At 64.1% G+C, this 15200-nt stretch overlaps 6 protein-coding genes across 8 annotated transcripts; 3 read left to right on the top strand and 3 right to left on the bottom strand.

Moving 5' to 3' along the window:
* The first annotated feature begins 159 nt into the window (after positions 1–159).
* Positions 160–2922, top strand: ZNF511 (zinc finger protein 511). The gene is made up of 6 exons (XM_079312637.1): positions 160–334; positions 458–531; positions 1284–1485; positions 1590–1714; positions 2020–2193; positions 2326–2922. The coding sequence occupies exons 1-6, from the start codon at positions 161–163 to the stop codon at positions 2393–2395; spliced, it is 819 nt and encodes a 272-aa protein (XP_079168763.1). The 5' UTR covers position 160; the 3' UTR covers positions 2396–2922.
* A 1031-nt stretch (positions 2923–3953) lies between these two features.
* PRAP1 (proline rich acidic protein 1) lies at positions 3954–5074 on the top strand. Its single transcript, XM_079312638.1, has 4 exons — positions 3954–3969; positions 4062–4134; positions 4227–4285; positions 4614–5074. Exons 2-4 carry the CDS (start codon positions 4066–4068, stop codon positions 4960–4962), a joined length of 477 nt encoding a protein of 158 aa, XP_079168764.1. The 5' UTR covers positions 3954–3969; positions 4062–4065; the 3' UTR covers positions 4963–5074.
* Positions 5075–5391: 317 nt separating this feature from the next.
* ECHS1 (enoyl-CoA hydratase, short chain 1) lies at positions 5392–7634 on the bottom strand. The gene is made up of 8 exons (XM_079312636.1): positions 7476–7634; positions 6646–6843; positions 6448–6575; positions 6270–6369; positions 6069–6173; positions 5872–5991; positions 5719–5786; positions 5392–5634 (listed from the first exon to the last, which is right to left on the bottom strand). Exons 1-8 carry the CDS (start codon positions 7588–7590, stop codon positions 5569–5571), a joined length of 900 nt encoding a protein of 299 aa, XP_079168762.1. The 5' UTR covers positions 7591–7634; the 3' UTR covers positions 5392–5568.
* Positions 7635–7773: 139 nt separating this feature from the next.
* SPRN (shadow of prion protein) lies at positions 7774–9038 on the top strand. The gene is made up of 2 exons (XM_079312559.1): positions 7774–7968; positions 8342–9038. Exon 2 carries the CDS (start codon positions 8349–8351, stop codon positions 8757–8759), a length of 411 nt encoding a protein of 136 aa, XP_079168685.1. The 5' UTR covers positions 7774–7968; positions 8342–8348; the 3' UTR covers positions 8760–9038.
* Positions 9039–9040: 2 nt separating this feature from the next.
* Positions 9041–12070, bottom strand: MTG1 (mitochondrial ribosome associated GTPase 1). Of its 2 annotated transcripts, XM_079312551.1 has the most exons (11): positions 11821–12070; positions 11676–11740; positions 11448–11552; positions 11285–11365; positions 11019–11075; positions 10351–10441; positions 10209–10270; positions 10013–10109; positions 9798–9879; positions 9582–9694; positions 9041–9498 (listed from the first exon to the last, which is right to left on the bottom strand). In XM_079312551.1, exons 1-11 carry the CDS (start codon positions 11945–11947, stop codon positions 9401–9403), a joined length of 978 nt encoding a protein of 325 aa, XP_079168677.1. In that variant the 5' UTR covers positions 11948–12070; the 3' UTR covers positions 9041–9400. The 2 variants fall into 2 exon arrangements, with proteins under 2 accessions (XP_079168677.1, XP_079168676.1); XM_079312550.1 differs by lacking the exon at positions 11676–11740 and having other exon boundaries at positions 11448–11561; positions 11821–11976.
* A 265-nt stretch (positions 12071–12335) lies between these two features.
* PAOX (polyamine oxidase) lies at positions 12336–15003 on the bottom strand. 2 transcript variants are annotated; one of them, XM_079312524.1, is made up of 7 exons: positions 14761–14998; positions 13943–14435; positions 13664–13863; positions 13217–13472; positions 13016–13128; positions 12779–12936; positions 12336–12486 (listed from the first exon to the last, which is right to left on the bottom strand). In XM_079312524.1, exons 1-7 carry the CDS (start codon positions 14903–14905, stop codon positions 12352–12354), a joined length of 1500 nt encoding a protein of 499 aa, XP_079168650.1. In that variant the 5' UTR covers positions 14906–14998; the 3' UTR covers positions 12336–12351. The 2 variants fall into 2 exon arrangements, with proteins under 2 accessions (XP_079168650.1, XP_079168651.1); XM_079312525.1 differs by lacking the exon at positions 13016–13128 and having other exon boundaries at positions 14761–15003.
* Between the last annotated feature and the right edge of the window lie 197 nt (positions 15004–15200).

The following is a 15200-nucleotide window of genomic DNA, read 5'->3' as shown; positions in this document are numbered from 1 at the left end:
CCCATCCCATCCCATCCCATCCCATCCCATCCCATCCCATCCCATCCCATCCCATCCCATCCCATCCTTACCGGCCCGCCCGGAAGCGCCGCCGCTGGCGCCGGGAAGCGAGTCCCGCGCACGCGCAGTGCGCCAAGCGGCGGTGCGGTCCGCCCCGCGCATGCGCAGAGCGCCCGCGATGCTGCCGCTGCCGCCGCGCCTCCCCCGCCTCCTCCGTGAGGGGCTCCCGCCGCTCCCTCAGGATCCCCCGGGCCCGCGTCCCCTCCGGCTCACGCCGCCCTTCACCTTCGCCCCCCGCCGCCTCCACCTCGGCCCCCAACACCCGCTCTTCGAGGTGAGGCGGCCCTTGGGCTGTGTGGGAGCTGCTCCCAGCGCGGCTTGCCCCCGAGCAGAAGGGTTTGCGCTGTGCTTTGCAGCCCTGCCCGCCCGCCCTCAGCCGCTCTCTGCTCCTCTCTAGGATGGGGACGTGCACAGGCACCTCTACCTGCAGGGCGTCCTCACCAGCCTGGAGGAGGTGGCCGAGAGACCCAAGTAAGTGAGGCGGTCTGGTCGCCACAGCTGCGGGCGAGCTCCGAGTGCGCCTGGCACGGAATCAAGGAGTGGTTTGGGTTGAAGGGTCCTTAAAGATCATCTCATTCCTCCCCCCTGTCGTGGGCACGGGCACCTTCTGCTATCCCAGGCTGCTCCAAGCCCCTTCCAGCCTGGCCTGGGACATTCCATGGATCCATAGCTGCTCTGGCTGCTGCAGCTGGCACAGGTCTAAACGGGAAGGCTGAGCCTGGAGGAGAGCCTTGGTTTACTCTTCTGTGTAAAATCCATCAAGTACTTTCGAGTGTTGTGTGAGGTGCACCTGCGGGTGCCTCTTAAAAAAGCAGTGGCACAGATTCGTCATCCACAACTGCAACTTTAGGTCAAACAGCTAATTTATTACCTCACGGCTTGTTTATTCTTCACAGAAGCACTGTTTAACAGGAGGATGATCTAGATGATACTGAAGCCATAATGGTTAATAAGTTTCCAATGCCAAATAAGTTTCCAGCTGCCAGCACCATCATGATCTTTGTTCTGTTGCACCTGACATTTAATTTTGAGTCACCAGAAATGCCATAAGTATTGTGGGTCTAGTGGAAGGTGTTTGGAAAGGTGTTGGAATCAGATGAGCTGATTCCAAGCAACCCAAGCCATCCTGGGATTCTTGGATAAAGCCATCTAGAGGAGATGTTTGCAGCTGAAATTAAGCCTCTAATTTAACTTAAAGTGTGGATGCCCTGATTTCCCTGCAGGGTGTCTGAGTTCAGCTGCCACATCTCTGGGTGCAGCCAGGTGTTTGACACACTGGAGAGCTACGAGCACCACTACAACACCCTGCACAGGAATGTCTGCTCCTTCTGCAAGCGCTCCTTTCCCTCTGGGAATCTCTTGGATATCCACATCTTGGAGTGGCACGACTCCCTCTTCCAGATAATGGCTGAGAAGCAAAATATGGTGAGTGCCATGCCCAGCCCTTGCCTTGTGGTTGGTGTGCACTTGTTTGTTTTTTTTTCCAATTGTGTCTTTTTTTTTTTTTTTTCTTTCTCCTCCCTTTTCAGTACCAGTGTCTGGTGGAAGGCTGCACAGAGAAGTTCAAGAGCAGCAAGGACAGGAAGGATCACCTGGTGACTGTGCACCTTTATCCTGCTGACTTTCGGTTTGACAGGCCCAAGAAGGTGAAATGGTAACTGCAGAACTTTCCTCCTGTCCTGCAAGGAAAGTGTGAGGGAATTGGGATTGTTCAGCATGGAGAAGAGTAGCTTTGAGGTGACCTAACTGTGGCCTTCCAGTGCCTGAGGGAGAGAGACTTTACAAGGGGTGGAGTGCCAGGAAAAATGGCTTCCCATTCCCAGAGGGCAGAGTTAGATGGGATATTGGGAAGGAATCCATCCCAGATAGACTCATTTCCTCATGCAGTCCCTATGATTTCCTTGGCTCTGGGCTCACATGGCAGCTCCTGAGCCAGGATGTAAATATTTATCTCTGCAGTGGCTCCAAGCACACCAGCTCTCCTGTGGAGCAGGGCACCAGCATGCCCATGGATGTGAGCATGGAGATGGCAGAGCAATTCCAAGTGAATCCCATGGAAACAGGGCCTGAGGAGAACATGGAGATCTCTCAGCCTGAGAGATCACTGCCAGAGAAACGTCTCTACAAATCCAGGTCTGTACTTTGGCCTGCTCCTCCCATACCGTGCTCTTCCCACTCTGGCATCTTAAAATGAGCACTAAGCATCCCACTGAGCCTGTGAGGGCTGGGCTGTTAACATGGATTAAAGCCTGTCTCCCTTTCCAGGATCCCACCCACAATTTGCTTTGGACAAGGTGCCACCCGAGGATTTAAAGGACCCCGGAAGAAAGTCTGAAGGTCAGCGCAGCAGATTTGTGCAAGATGAGCAAGCATGGAGCCAGTGCCACCAGGGATATTTCCAGTTCTCACTCCATGGAATAAACCACCCAAACCAATTGAAGCTCTACCAGAACTTGGGCACGGGTTCCTGATGTTAAACAGAACTGGCACCACCTGACAGAGTTAAGAATCCTCAAGATTTTAGGAAGGGGAGCCCAGAAGGTGTGATGAGGTGTTAAGGAAACTGTCCTGCAGCTGAGGCTGGTGTTTTATTTTTTGCCTCTTGGGTGTAAAAAATGGATTCAAGAAGTTACAAGATGACAATATGACTGTATGGAAGCTGGAATCACTGAGAAAAGAAAATGGGAGGAAGAAAAAAACCCATTGGCCCTTTGTTCTGACTTTCTCCATCTCGCTGAAGTCTCCTCTGCACCCCAGCACCTGCTCTGAAAGGTTTGTCTGGGCCAGGAGAAGCATTTTCACAGGGAGTTAAAATAAAGTGACTTCCAGCCTGGTGAATAAATAAAAGGAATTTTTACAAAATTGCTTCATAGAGAATTTAAGTGCTGCTTTGGAGCCCAGGCAGAGTCAGACGTGTGGAATGAGCCTCCCTCACTTTGCTGCAAATGCTGCCAAAATCAGGTTAGGATGGAGATTGTTTTCCCTTTGTAATCTCATCCTCCTGGAAAAAACTGGAAACACAGAGCCACTGGTGTTGGGGTCCTGGTGAATCTTGGCACTCAAAAATTGTGCATAAGGGGAAAAAATGAGGTTTCTGGAACAATGTTTACCCAAGAAGCTTAGGATCTATAATTGTATTTTTTCCCTTCCCCCTCTGTGAGGAATAGAAGATCAAAGGGGCTTTGAAAAATCCTTGCAAATGGGAGAAGGGAATGATGTTTACTGAGATGTAGGAGATTTCCCAGTGAGTTTTAAAAAGCTTCACTCTGTTAAAACTCATCCAGCTTGTCCAGCCCTAATCCCTGCTCTGTAGGCTCTGGAGAGTGCTGTCTCCAGCAGGCAACTGCCACACCACTGCCCAGGGACATCTCTCAGCAGGGACCAAAAGTCACTTCCCAGCACTAAAGCCCCAAATGAGGCTTTTTCCCCACACTGGGATATCGGGGAATGGGAAGCAGTCCCCGTGCTACAAGAAATGCCTGCAGGCTTTGGTACAAAGGTCAGGCAGCAGCTCAGTCTGCTCTTATGTGCTCAGGTGCACCTGACCTGGGAATTCCTTTTTCCCCAGAGTCCAGGGTCCCCGAGTACCTGCCCTTGCTGCTGGGAAACAAACTGAAGTTACAGTTCCAGCTTCAGGGCTCCTGACTGGCTCTCTTCACCAAAGTATTTCCCAGCTGGCCAGCAGCTGTCAAAAATCCTTATTTCAAGCCAAAACCTGGATTTCCCATCTCTCCAGAGATTGTGCACTGGCAGGAGGACACGGAGCTGCCTGCCCTGGGGAGTCCAGGGGTGCAATCTCCCTGAGCAGCAGGACCTGGATCCACCCAGGGCCAGGAGGAACGCGTGGGCTGGGCCACCACGGGGCGGGCAAAGTGCGAGGTGGGTGTGGCAGCAGGCAGCCAGGGACGGGTACTTAGAGACTCTGCCAGCCCCGGTGGGCACGGGGACAGGCAGCAGCCACACGGCTCCTGCCACATCTCTGCCATCTCTCTCCACCCGAGGGCCATGGGGCTCTGCAGTGTGACCGTCCTGCTGGGCACTGCCCTCCTCCTGCTGGCACCCAGCAGCACCCAGGTGAGCCCTGCCTCCACCTGCCCTCCCGCTGGCCCCTCTGATCAGGGGACCCATGTGTAACCCCCCCTTGGAACCCCCTTGTCTCCCCACAGGCTGTGAGCAGCTCCTGGTGGAAGGACCTGGCCCGGGAACAGGATTTGGCTGAGGAAATGTAAGAGGCACTTGCAAAACCCAGTAAAGCAACACCCCAAAATGGAAAGTGTTTTGGGGGGGAATAAAGCCCCCTTGTTGCTTTGTGCCCCCCAAAATTAAGGTGCTCCCAGCTCCATCTCCCTTCCTCTCTGAATTATGCATCCAGCTGTTTTCTCCATTCTTTTGTGGAACAAATAGTTTTAAGTTAGTCCCTTTGCACCCTGAGATCCTAGCTGGTGCTTCCTGGGGTGTGGGGAATCTCAAGCTCCCTGCAGTGGGGTGGGATTCCCCTGGGAATTGGGTGGTATTTGGCAACCTTTCCTCACTGATTTTTTCCCCTCTTCCAGCATCCTGGGCGTAGGAGCCACCGAGGATGGTGAACCAGGTATAAAGGTCTTCTCCAGCAGTGCCTGGGCTCAGAGGAGCTCACCCCAAGTCCAGGCAAGACCAGAAGGGGATCGTGACCGCCTCCAGCACGCCCAAGATGATGCCAGGGAGGCCAATGACCCTGTGCCATTCTGGATGCTGGCCCTGGAGGTGCAGAATGGCCCGGAGGAGGATCGTGACCACCTCTACCACCCCTACTACCCCCAGGATGATGCCAGGGAGGCTGACACCCACGGGCCACCCCGGATGCTGTCCCTGAAGGTGCAGAATGGCCCAGAGGAGGATCGTGACCACATCTACCACAGCTGAGTGGAGATGTGCCCGGGAAATGAGGGGTGGGTGCTGCCCCTGGGGCTTCTCAGGGAAATTCCTTCCTACCCAGCCTTGAGCCTCACCAATAAACCCACTACTCTCCTCTCCACGTCCTGGTGGGATCCTCATTACTGCCAGAAACCCACTGCTAATTGCAGGGCTTCCAAACATGCAGGAACTCCCTCAGGATTACCCCAAGGTGCCAGGCAGGGCAAGGACAATGCCCTGGGACAGGAGACTCAGCCCAGGTGAAGCTGAGGCCAGGCAAACTCAGCATATCAGTGCTGTGCCCCAGAAGGTGCCACAGGCTGTCCCTTCCCAGGGAGCACACGGATCTATGCTCCACCAGTTGCTCTTGCCCAGCGCGATGGAGTGTGGGAGGGCTCAGTGAACCCCAGCAGGACCTCAAAGCAAGGATGCCCCATCTCCCAGCAGCACCTAGAAAACCCTTTAATAGCGAAGGCAGGGGTGGTCCCCACTGCTGGCTGTCACCCCAAGCTTGCTGGCGGGTCCCGGTCCCCTCTGTGGGGTAAGGCAGGGGGTGGATGGGCTGCAGGAGGCCGTGGGGACCTGCACCACCCCAGGGACCTGCACCTCCTGGGCTCAGCTGTCGGTGAAGTTGGCCTTGCGCTTCTCCACGAATGCCTTCATGCCCTCCTTGCGGTCGTTCTGGGACAAGCAGAGAGGTGAGGTTCAGGGGGGCTGCAGCGGCTCTGTTATCCCCCATGCCATGGGGCTGATCCCCCTACTCACGGTGGCAAAGGTGGCGTAAAAGAGGCGCTTCTCTGTCCTGTTGCCCTCTGTCAGCGTCGTTTCGAAGGCTGAAAGCAAGGGAGGAGTTGGGGAGACCCCTCTGCCTGGCCTTGCAGCCCCCCAAGGGGTTCCCAGTTGGCCCCCAGCCCCTACCAGCATTGACTGACTCCTTTGCCATGGCAGTCACCAGCTTGGAGTTGCTGGCGATCTTCTCAGCGCAGGCAATGGCTGCGTCCAGCAGCTTCTCCACAGGGTAGACCTTGCTGACCAGACCTAGGACAGGCAGTGGGAAGTGGGGGGGATGGCTCCCTGCCAGACCCCTGCAGTGCAGGGCTGTCCCATGCCCCTACCTGCCTCCTTTGCCTCCTGTGCTGAAATCCGGTCCCCGGTGAGCACCATCTCCATTGCCAGCGATTTCCCCACTGCCCTGGTGAGCCTCTGGGTCCCGCCGGCGCCTGGGACATTTAGGGAAGGGAGAGGTTCAGAGGGGGATGCCTGTGTGTCCCCACCCCAGCTGGGATGGAAACCCCTGGCAGGTGCCTGCTGCTCACCTGGGATGGTTCCCAGCAGGATTTCAGGCTGCCCGAACTGCGCCTTCTCCCCGGCGTAGATGATGTCGCACATCATGGCCAGCTCGCACCCGCCTCCCAGCTGGGGCAGGGGGGCAGAGAGGGGTCAGGGGGAGCCGGGGTGGGGCAGGGGGTGCAGGGAGATGTGGGGGACACTCACGGCAAAGCCATTGACGGCGGCGATGATGGGTTTGCGGACAACAGAGACCGTGTCCCACCCGGCGAGGAAGCCGCCGCTGTAGCACTCCTGGAAGGTTTTATTCTGCATCTCCTTGATGTCTGCCCCAGCTGCAAAGGGAAGTGCAGTGGGACGCCAATCCCCTCCAAAACTTGGGGGCGAGCAGAGTCCCCCGCCTACCTGCGAAGGCTTTCTGGCTGCCGGTGAGGACGATGGCTCCCACCTTCGGGTCGCTTTCCATGGTCTTCAGCGCCCGCCCCAACTCAGCCATGAGCCCGTCGCAGAGCGCATTGAGCGCCTGTGGCCGGTTCAGCTGGATCAGCCCCACGTTCTTCTGAGCCCCCGTCTTCTGTACCAGCAGGTACTGGAACGCAGCCCCTGCCCGCCGCACCAGCACTGGCCCGTTAGCCCACGGGTTGCCGGGCACCGGGCGGACCCCCGGCCACCGCCACTCCGTGCTATTTAAAGGCGACCTTGATGCCAGCGGTCACCGGCAGCCGGCGGGACGTCACCGGGAGCTTGGCTTGGAGAAGCTCCCAGTGCCACCCTAGCCCGCCAGGATGCAGCCCCGTGACCACCCTGTGCTGGGACAGTGAGCGTGCTCCAGGCACCCAGTGCTGGGATCCGCTGCATGGTCCAGCGCCCCGGTGCCCGGTGCTGGGCCCCAGCGCCCCGGTATGCAGCGCCGCTGCCCATACATGGCGCAGGGCCCCGGTGCCGGGCTCTGGAGCGCAGCTCCGGAACCACGTGCGACTCGCTGGGCACAGGCCCGGTGCTGCGACAGGACCTGGCGCTGGGTCTCGGTGCCCTGTGCTGTGGCCCCGGCGCACAGCCCAGGGACTCCGTGCCCGGCGCTGGGACGCGGTGCCCGGTGCCGTGCCCTGGTGCGCAGCCCAGGGACCACCTACAGGTCGACGGACACACACCCGCGGGGCTACGACCGTGCCCGGTGCAGGGACGCGGGGCCCGACGCTAATCCCGCCCACCCGCAGTGTCCCCCCAGTGCTCACCGGAGCTGCAGCCCCGTGCGCCGCGGGGGGCGCGGAGCGGCGGCGGGAGGCGCGCTCGGGGGAGCGCAGCGGCGGCAGCGGCGGAGCGCAGGAGCGCTCGCAGCGGGGCGGCCATGGCGGAGCGCGGAGCGAGCCCCGCCCCTCCCGCCGCCAACCATTGGTGCAGCCGGCCCCGCCCCGCCAGACGCCATCCCCATTGGCCGAAGCGGGCCGGGGGCGGGGCCGGGATCCCGGGCCGGGGGAGGGGGCGCGGGGCCCGGAGCCGCCCCTAGCGGGGGTCCCGCCCCGAGCGGGGGCTACGCGGTGTGGGGGGGTTAGAGCGCCGCGGGGAACGGGAGGGGAAGGGGAAAGGGTAAGGAGGGGAGATTTCCCCGCCGCCCCCCGCGCGGGGAGTGGTGGGGAGTGCGGGGGACGCGGCGGGAGCGCGGCAGCGGGAGCGCGGCCAGGGAGGAGTGGAGAGGAGCGGAACGAGCCGGCGGCATCCCTGGGCCCGGTGAGCCCAGCGGGCGGGGTGGGAGGGGCGAGGGTGTGAGTGTGCCCCGCGGCCGGGTGTGTGCGAAACCAGGGAAACGCGTGGGTGCGAGCTTGTGCGGGAGCATCATCCGCACGGCTGTGCGGAGCATCGTCCACCGGGTTCTGCGGAACGCGCGTGTGCGAGTGTGTGCGGGAGCATCATCCCCACCCCAGGGGTGGGGGCAGCGCGTTTATGCAACGCGCGGGTAGCTGCGTGTGCCGCGACACACGCTTGCGCGGCCCCGGCACACGCGCAAGCGGGACACGGTGTCGGTGCGCGGTCCCCCGCCCGCGGCCGGGCGCGGCTGAGCGGCGGGGCTCTCCCTCCCTCCCTCCCTCCCTCCCTGCGGCAGGTGCGGGATGCGGCGGAGCGCGGCGGCGTGCTGGGCGCTGGTGCTGCTGGCCGCCACCTTCTGCGACACGGTGGCCGGCAAGGGTGGGCGCGGCGGCGCCCGGGGGGCGGCCCGCGGCGCGGCGCGGGGGGCGGCCCGCAGCCGGCCGAGGGCGGCCGTGCCCCGGTACGGCTCCGCCGGGGCGGCTCTGCGCGTGGCGGGGGCGGCGGCGGCGGGAGCGGCGGCCGGCGTGGCGGCGGGGGCGGCCCTGCGCCGGTCCCGGCTCTCCGGAGAGATGCAAGCGGGAGACGGCGTCGACTACCGCGACGGCAACTGGACGGCGGCCGCCAGCGCCTGGACCTCTGCGGCGCCGGGCGGGACCCCGCCGGGCCGGGCGCTGCCCTGGCTCTGCCCGCTGGCCGCTCTCCTCCGCCGCTGATGGATTTCGGGGGACCTGACTGTGCCCGGCGCGACCCACGACGCCGCGAGGACCGTCCGCCCCCTCCAGGGCTGAGCCCCATGCCCCGGGCGAGCAGCGGCTCCCGGGGCTATGGCCATCCACCGCCGGCAGGGCAGGACCCCTGCGGAAGACCCTCCACCACCACCCCTCCACACCGAGCCAAACCCCGCCGGCTCGGGCACCCTTCTGCACCGCGACCGTCCGTGGCCTCGCCGTGTCCGGAGGCCGAGGAGGCGAAAATAAAACTGAGCGAAAGCAGGTGTGGCTGGATGCGGGGCGAGGGGCGGGACCCGGGGATGGCCAGCGCCCGGCCCCTGCCCATGCAGGCTTTATTTCGGGATGGAGGCTCCCGTGCAGGCCAAAACACAGCGAGGAAACGGCTCCCTGGCGGTTTGCAGGTGCCAGCCGGAGGCACCAGCCCTGACCCAGGCTCTCCGGGGTGGGCACAGCTCTCCATGGGAGCATCTCAACAGCGACACCACAGGGCATTCTGTCCCAAAACCGGGACAGCCCTCGCAGAGCCACTTCAATCACACACCACAGCTCCCTGCTGAGGAGTTCCCAGCCCCATGGGGCACCAGGGTGTCCCCATTCCACATGGCTGCAGGCAGTGACAGCTCTCAGTCCAGTGTCACCCTGCCCAGGCGTCCTGCTCGGAAGTCCCTCAGGAACTCGTAGGCAGCAGCTGGGTAGTTGAGCATCATCATGTTGACATTCCCTGGAGATGGCAGTGGACACAGGAGTGTCAGCGCAGCCCTGAGATCCCCCACAATCCCAGCCCACGCACCCCAGCTCACCCACCTGTGCCTGTCAGCACCTTCACCTTCTGCGTGCGGCCCTGGGTGAGCGCCACGTGTTTGAGCAGGGGCTCGATGCGGTCGCAGGGCTGGCCCAGCCCGTAGCGCTGCACGTACCTGCCGGGGGAGATGGCTCACACCCTGCCTGCCCCCAAAATTCCCTGGGCATGGCACCTCCATCACCCTCTTGGGACCCCTCCCTGCTTCCCTGCTGGCTCACCCAAACTGCTGCTGCTTGTTCAGGGTGTACAGGAGGTAGTCGGCCATGATGTCCTCCCCCACCAGGTGGTCATGGATGGCTCCTGCAAAAGAGGATCAAGCCCTGAACACTGGCCAACCCTCCTTCCACCCCCTCACAGCCAGAGCTTGTGAGCAGCAGTGTCACCCCAGCCTTGGGTGCCAAGCCCTGAGCCACATTTGGGGACCCCTCCTCACCACACAGCGCCAGCTTCATTCCCATCTCCACGTCCCCCAGCCTGGGGGGCAGCACGCCGGGAGTGTCCACCAGGTACATCAGGGGCTTCTCACACACCTGGCACGGGGGAGGCAGGGCTGGTAATTAACACCACACGCTGAGCAACCCTCCAAGATCAGCTCAGTGAGCCTGGATGTCTGCACACAGGGACAGTACCTGGATCCTGGACAGCACTGCCTTGGTGATTCCTGGCTCGCCCCCCACCGCAGTGGCTTTGCCTGGGGGGACAGACACGGTCATGGACACAGGTGATGCTGTGCCCACCTCCTCCCTGAGCCCTGGCACCGTGCAGAAATACCCTTCTTGAGGTGCAGCCTTCGCAGGGAGTTGATGAGCGAGGACTTGCCCACGTTGGGCACGCCGATCACCAGGATGTTGTGCTCGGAGTTCTGGAAGCCAGGGGGACACGGGCAAGGAGCAGCTGGTTATCAACCACCCACCCCTGCAGCAGCAGGCAGCTGACACAGGGAAACATCCCAGTGTTTGCTGGCACTTCTGGCATGTGTGGGAGCAGCTTTGTCCCTTGGCTGGAGAGGGGGGTGTCAGAGTGTCCAAAGGAGGGACACAGGGATAAGGAAGGGTCTGGAGGGCCACAGGGGGCTGGCTGAGGTCACTTGGTTTGTTCAGATGGAGCACAGCACACTGAGATCAGACCTTCTCAGGGACTACAGCTCCTCCCCAGGGCAGCCTCCAACCTCTGCTCTCTGGGACAGGGACAGGACCCAGGGATGGCTGGAGCTGGGGCCAGAGCAGGGTCAGGCTGGAGAACAGGGCAGGGTTCTTCCCCAGAGGGTGCTGGCACTGCCCAGGCTCCCCAGGGCATGGACTCAGCCCTGAGGCTGCCAGAGCTCCAGGAGAGTTTGGACAGTGCTCCCAGGGATGCACAGGGGCCAGGAACTGCACTGGATGGTCTTTGTGGGTCCCTTCCAACCTAGGATATTCTGTGACCCCCTGTGCATGTCTCACCTCGGCCCTGTGGTAGCGTGGGCCCTCAGCCACCAGCTTGGCAACCATGGGGACAACCTGCAGAGCAACAGGGTCAGAGCTGTCACTCTGTGCCCTGGCTGGCAGCAGCCACTCGCTTGGTGACACTGTGCCAGCAGGATGTGCACAATGGGGGCTGAACAGAGGACTCGGGACAGCTGGAAAGAGAGCAGCCAGCTGGAGCACGGAGAGCTCTCCATGGGGCTGGGAACTCCCTAGGGAGCAGGACTGGGCTGCTGCCCCATTACCTTCTTGACATTGACATCACGCTGGCAGTCCGTGAAGGCTACGTGTGAGCATCCCTGCTGCCTCAGCTGCTCCAAGACCGCCTGGAGGGGCCGGGAGAAGGCAGCGCTGTCACCCGCCCGTGACACCACGGCTGCCCCCGCCCGGCCCTGCCCCGGCGCTCACCGGCTGCCGGCGGGGATCAGCCAGATCCATCTTGTTCAGCACCAGGACGTGAGGGCGGATGCCCAGCGCCTCCAGGAGCGCGGGGTTACGGCCCGACAGCGGAATTTGCCTGCGCTAAGGACACTGACTGAACGCGCGTAGCGGGAGGGGGGTGGAGAGGAGGCGGAGGGGGGCAAGGGTGGTCTGGAGGGACAAGGGGCAGGGTTCTCCGGCAGCTGTGCAGGATATTCTTGCGTCGTGCACCTCCACGAGGCAGTCGGCGCGGCGCAGCGCCACTCGCATCTGCCGCAGGCCTGCAGCACACACACAGCACAGCGCGGGGTGAGCGCGCGGCGGGGGCAAAACCCGACCCGCCGCGCTGCCGCCCCCTCACCTTTCGCCATGTGCCGCGGGAACCACGAGGCCACATCGCGGCCGCCGAAGTCGAAGCGCTCCCGGAACCCTCCCGGCACCGGCACGGGCACCGTCCCCGCCGCCCGCAGCGCTGCCCACACCCGCATGGCGCCGGCGCCTCACTTCCGGCGCGACCGGAAGCCGCCTCAGAGACAGCGATGGCGGAGCCGCGGCCGCCGCCACCGGGGGCTCCGGGGGGCTCGGCGGCACCTCCCGGCGGCACGGGGGGTGCCGGGGCCGGCGGGGGGCACGTCGTGCCCTCCGCCGGCCCCGTCACGCCCCGGGTCGCCGTTTCCCAGCCTCCACCCCCTCGCCCACCCGCCCCGGAGCCCGCCCCGCGACCAGGCCCGACTCAGGACCCGCTGGACGACCCCCGCTACACCATCTCCAGCACCAACTGGTATTAAATCAACACCGCAACCCTCGCCGCATCCACCCCGCCACCGAGAGGAAGAAGACGCCGGCGCGGAGGTTTCTCAATAAAGGAGACCGAAAGGCAAAGCAGCGGGGTTTATTTTGCTGCCTCAGGACTGAGGAAGAGCTGGTTGAGCCGCTCGGCCTCTCGCCACCCCGACAGCAGCGCCCCGTGGGTGGTGGAGTAGAAGGTGCGGTGCGTGGCCTCGCCGGCGAAGAGGAGCTGCAGGGGCTGCGGGGAGGCGGGGGGTGAGCACACAGCCGAGCACCGGCACCCGCGGGGGCACGGCCGCATTAAAACACCAGAATTGCGCACTATCCCTTCCCTAGGCACCCGTGAGGCGGCTGGGGAGCGGCTGGGAGGAGCCGCCTGTCCGTTTGTTTTATGGAAATGCCCCCATCCCCGTGGAGCTCAGCAGCATTGGTGACCCCCGCAAAGGGTCAGCAGTGCCACCTCCCTGGAGTGGCCTGTCCCCACCCCTGTCCGTGTGTCCCCGCTGCATCCCCTAGGGCTGAATCCTCACCCGGGGGTCTCGCGGGTCCTCGGGCAGCGGCTGTGCGAGCACATCGATGTCGTCCCCCGAGCTGCCGACGGCCACGTAGCTGTAGGAGCCGAGGGTGTAGGGAGCGCTGTGCCAGCGGGAGCGGAGCACGCTCCTGGGCGCGGGCAGGTCCGGATTCCCTGCGGATGGGGGTTAGCGGTGGGATCGGGAGATCCCCCGGGCAGTGGGTGGGAGGGGAGGGGAGGGCGGGGCGGGCACCTGTCATGGTGCGCAGGACGCGGGTCATGGCGCTGAGCACCTCGGCGTCGCTCAGCGTCTCCATGTGCTCCGACTCCTTCCCCGCGATGAAGCCGCACAGGACGTGCCCGTGCCTGCGGCGGGAGTGTGGGGCTGAAAGCTGCTGCCCCTCCCCGTGCCCACCAGCTGCCCAGAAAATGCCCCAAATTCCCGGCCACCTACTGCTCTGGCGGCTGGAGCACCACGAATCCGATGAGCTTCTTGAACCAGCTGGCCTCCAGGTCAGCGCTGGGCTCCTCCAGGGGCGACTCGTCTTCCCATACCACTTCCAGGAGCTGCTGCTCGGGCTCCCAGAAAGGCTGCTCGAACTCCAGGAAGATCTTGTTGTTGGTGCCAAACCCCAGGTTGCGAATGGCCTGTGCTTTCCGCTCGGGAAGGGGAGGCTGGAAGAATTTCTCATGGTGCTCCTTAAGGAAACCTGCAGCCACAAGTTTGGGGCAGTTCTCAATCAGGTCCTAAATGGTATCTGAGATGCTCTGACCCCCCAAACCCCTCTCCAGCCTCTTCCCAGTGGGAGAGGAGAGGCTGGGAAGAGGCAATCCCTCCCCTCCATTCGTGCCAGTCGGTTGGAGGGGACGGGCAGGGCCGGGGAGGTGTCGGTGTCCTCACCTAGCGGGACAGTGATGATGACGTGGTCAGCAAGGAACACATCTCCATCCTCGCACTCCACCCGGACAGGGAAAACCCTGGCATCGTCCCCTTCCTCACGGAAGGAGCCTTGCCACTGGATGGTCCTCACGGCCTTGTTGAACAGGACGGTGCCCTCGGGCAGATCCGAGAGCAGGCGCTCGGCCAAGCTGCTGTAGCCGCTGTGGGAGGAGTCACCGCTGGGGACGGGGCGGCCCCTGGGACGCTGCTCCGCGTCCCGCTGCGGAGCCCCGCGCTTACCCTGGGAAGGTGCAGTCCAGGCCGGGCAGCGACACGTACTCCCCGAAGGGCTCCAGGGCCACCAGGTCCATGCTGTGCGTCCCGCTGATGCAGCACTCCAGCTTGAGGCAGGCGGCGAGCACGGCCAGCTGCAGCCGCCGGGCATCCTCCTGGCCCCCCGCCATGGTGGGCACCGTCCGGGCGATCTCTGCCCGCACGTACTGGCCCACGCTGGGCCACGGCGGCTCCTTGGAGCCCTGGAAAGCGCGGGTGGAGGCCAGGAGGGCGTAGAAGAGCTCGCGGGCTTCGCGCACCGCCTTGGGATTCAGCACCTTCCCCGAGCTGCCGTAGGTGACGGACGGCATCGGGGGGTGGCCCCCCGCTTCCACCTGCTGGTTCTCCTCCAGGGCGGCCTCGGGGCCCAGCAGGCCGTAGCGGGAGGCCAGGCAGAACACGGGATTTCCCGGCGAGGGGCCGTGGATCCAGTGCGCGCCCATCTCCGCCAGCCCCGACGCTGCCGGCAGGGAGGGAAGGAGGCAGAGCGTGTCACAGCCCGAGCCGTGCCCGCGGGGCAGCGCTCGGGGCGCAGCGGGACTCCCGCGGCCCCCAGAGGGCCGGTGCCCCCGGGGACCGGCTGCCGTTCCATCCCCGCGTGCCCACGGGACCGGCCGCCCCCGCCACGTGCGCGACCCGCTCGGGAGCGGCCCCACGGCCCGGGGGGCAGGCGCGGCTCCCGCACCCCGGCACAGCCGCCCCCGGCCCCTGCCCCGGCCCGGGCCCGCCCCCCGGTGCCGCCCACCCCCGGCTCCCGGAGCCTCCCCCGGCCTCCCCGCCCGTACCGAAGGGGCGGGTGCAGACGCGGCCGCCGGCGCGGGCCGCCGCCTCCAGCAGGCGGAGGGAGCCGTGTCCGCGGAGCTGCTGGGCCGCCCCCAGCCCCGCCAGCCCCGCGCCCACCGCCACCACCCGCCGCCCGCCGCCCTCCATGGCCGCCCGCGCCGGCCGGTACCGCCTCCGCCGCCGGCACCGCCCGCCCCAACGGCACCGCCCCTGAGCGGCCCGGCCCGGCCCGGCGGGGGGAAGGAGGAAGGACGGCGTGGAGGGGAGGCACGGAGCGATGCCCGCGGGTCCCGGTGCGGTGGTGAACCAGCTGCCTGCACCCTAGGCCCGGGTGGGAGAGGGGGCAGCCCTGGCATCACCTTCCCACCCTCCTTCTCCTCTCCCCATCCCCTGCCAGCCTGCCAAGGTGGAGGAGCAGTGCACGCCCATCGTTCCGCCATAC

This window comes from Erithacus rubecula, assembly GCF_903797595.1.
Source record: "Erithacus rubecula genome assembly, chromosome: 9".
NCBI classification, from domain to species: Eukaryota; Metazoa; Chordata; class Aves; order Passeriformes; family Muscicapidae; genus Erithacus; species Erithacus rubecula.
Note: the sequence above shows the minus strand (reverse complement) of the source record. Positions and strands in the feature narration are given on the sequence as shown.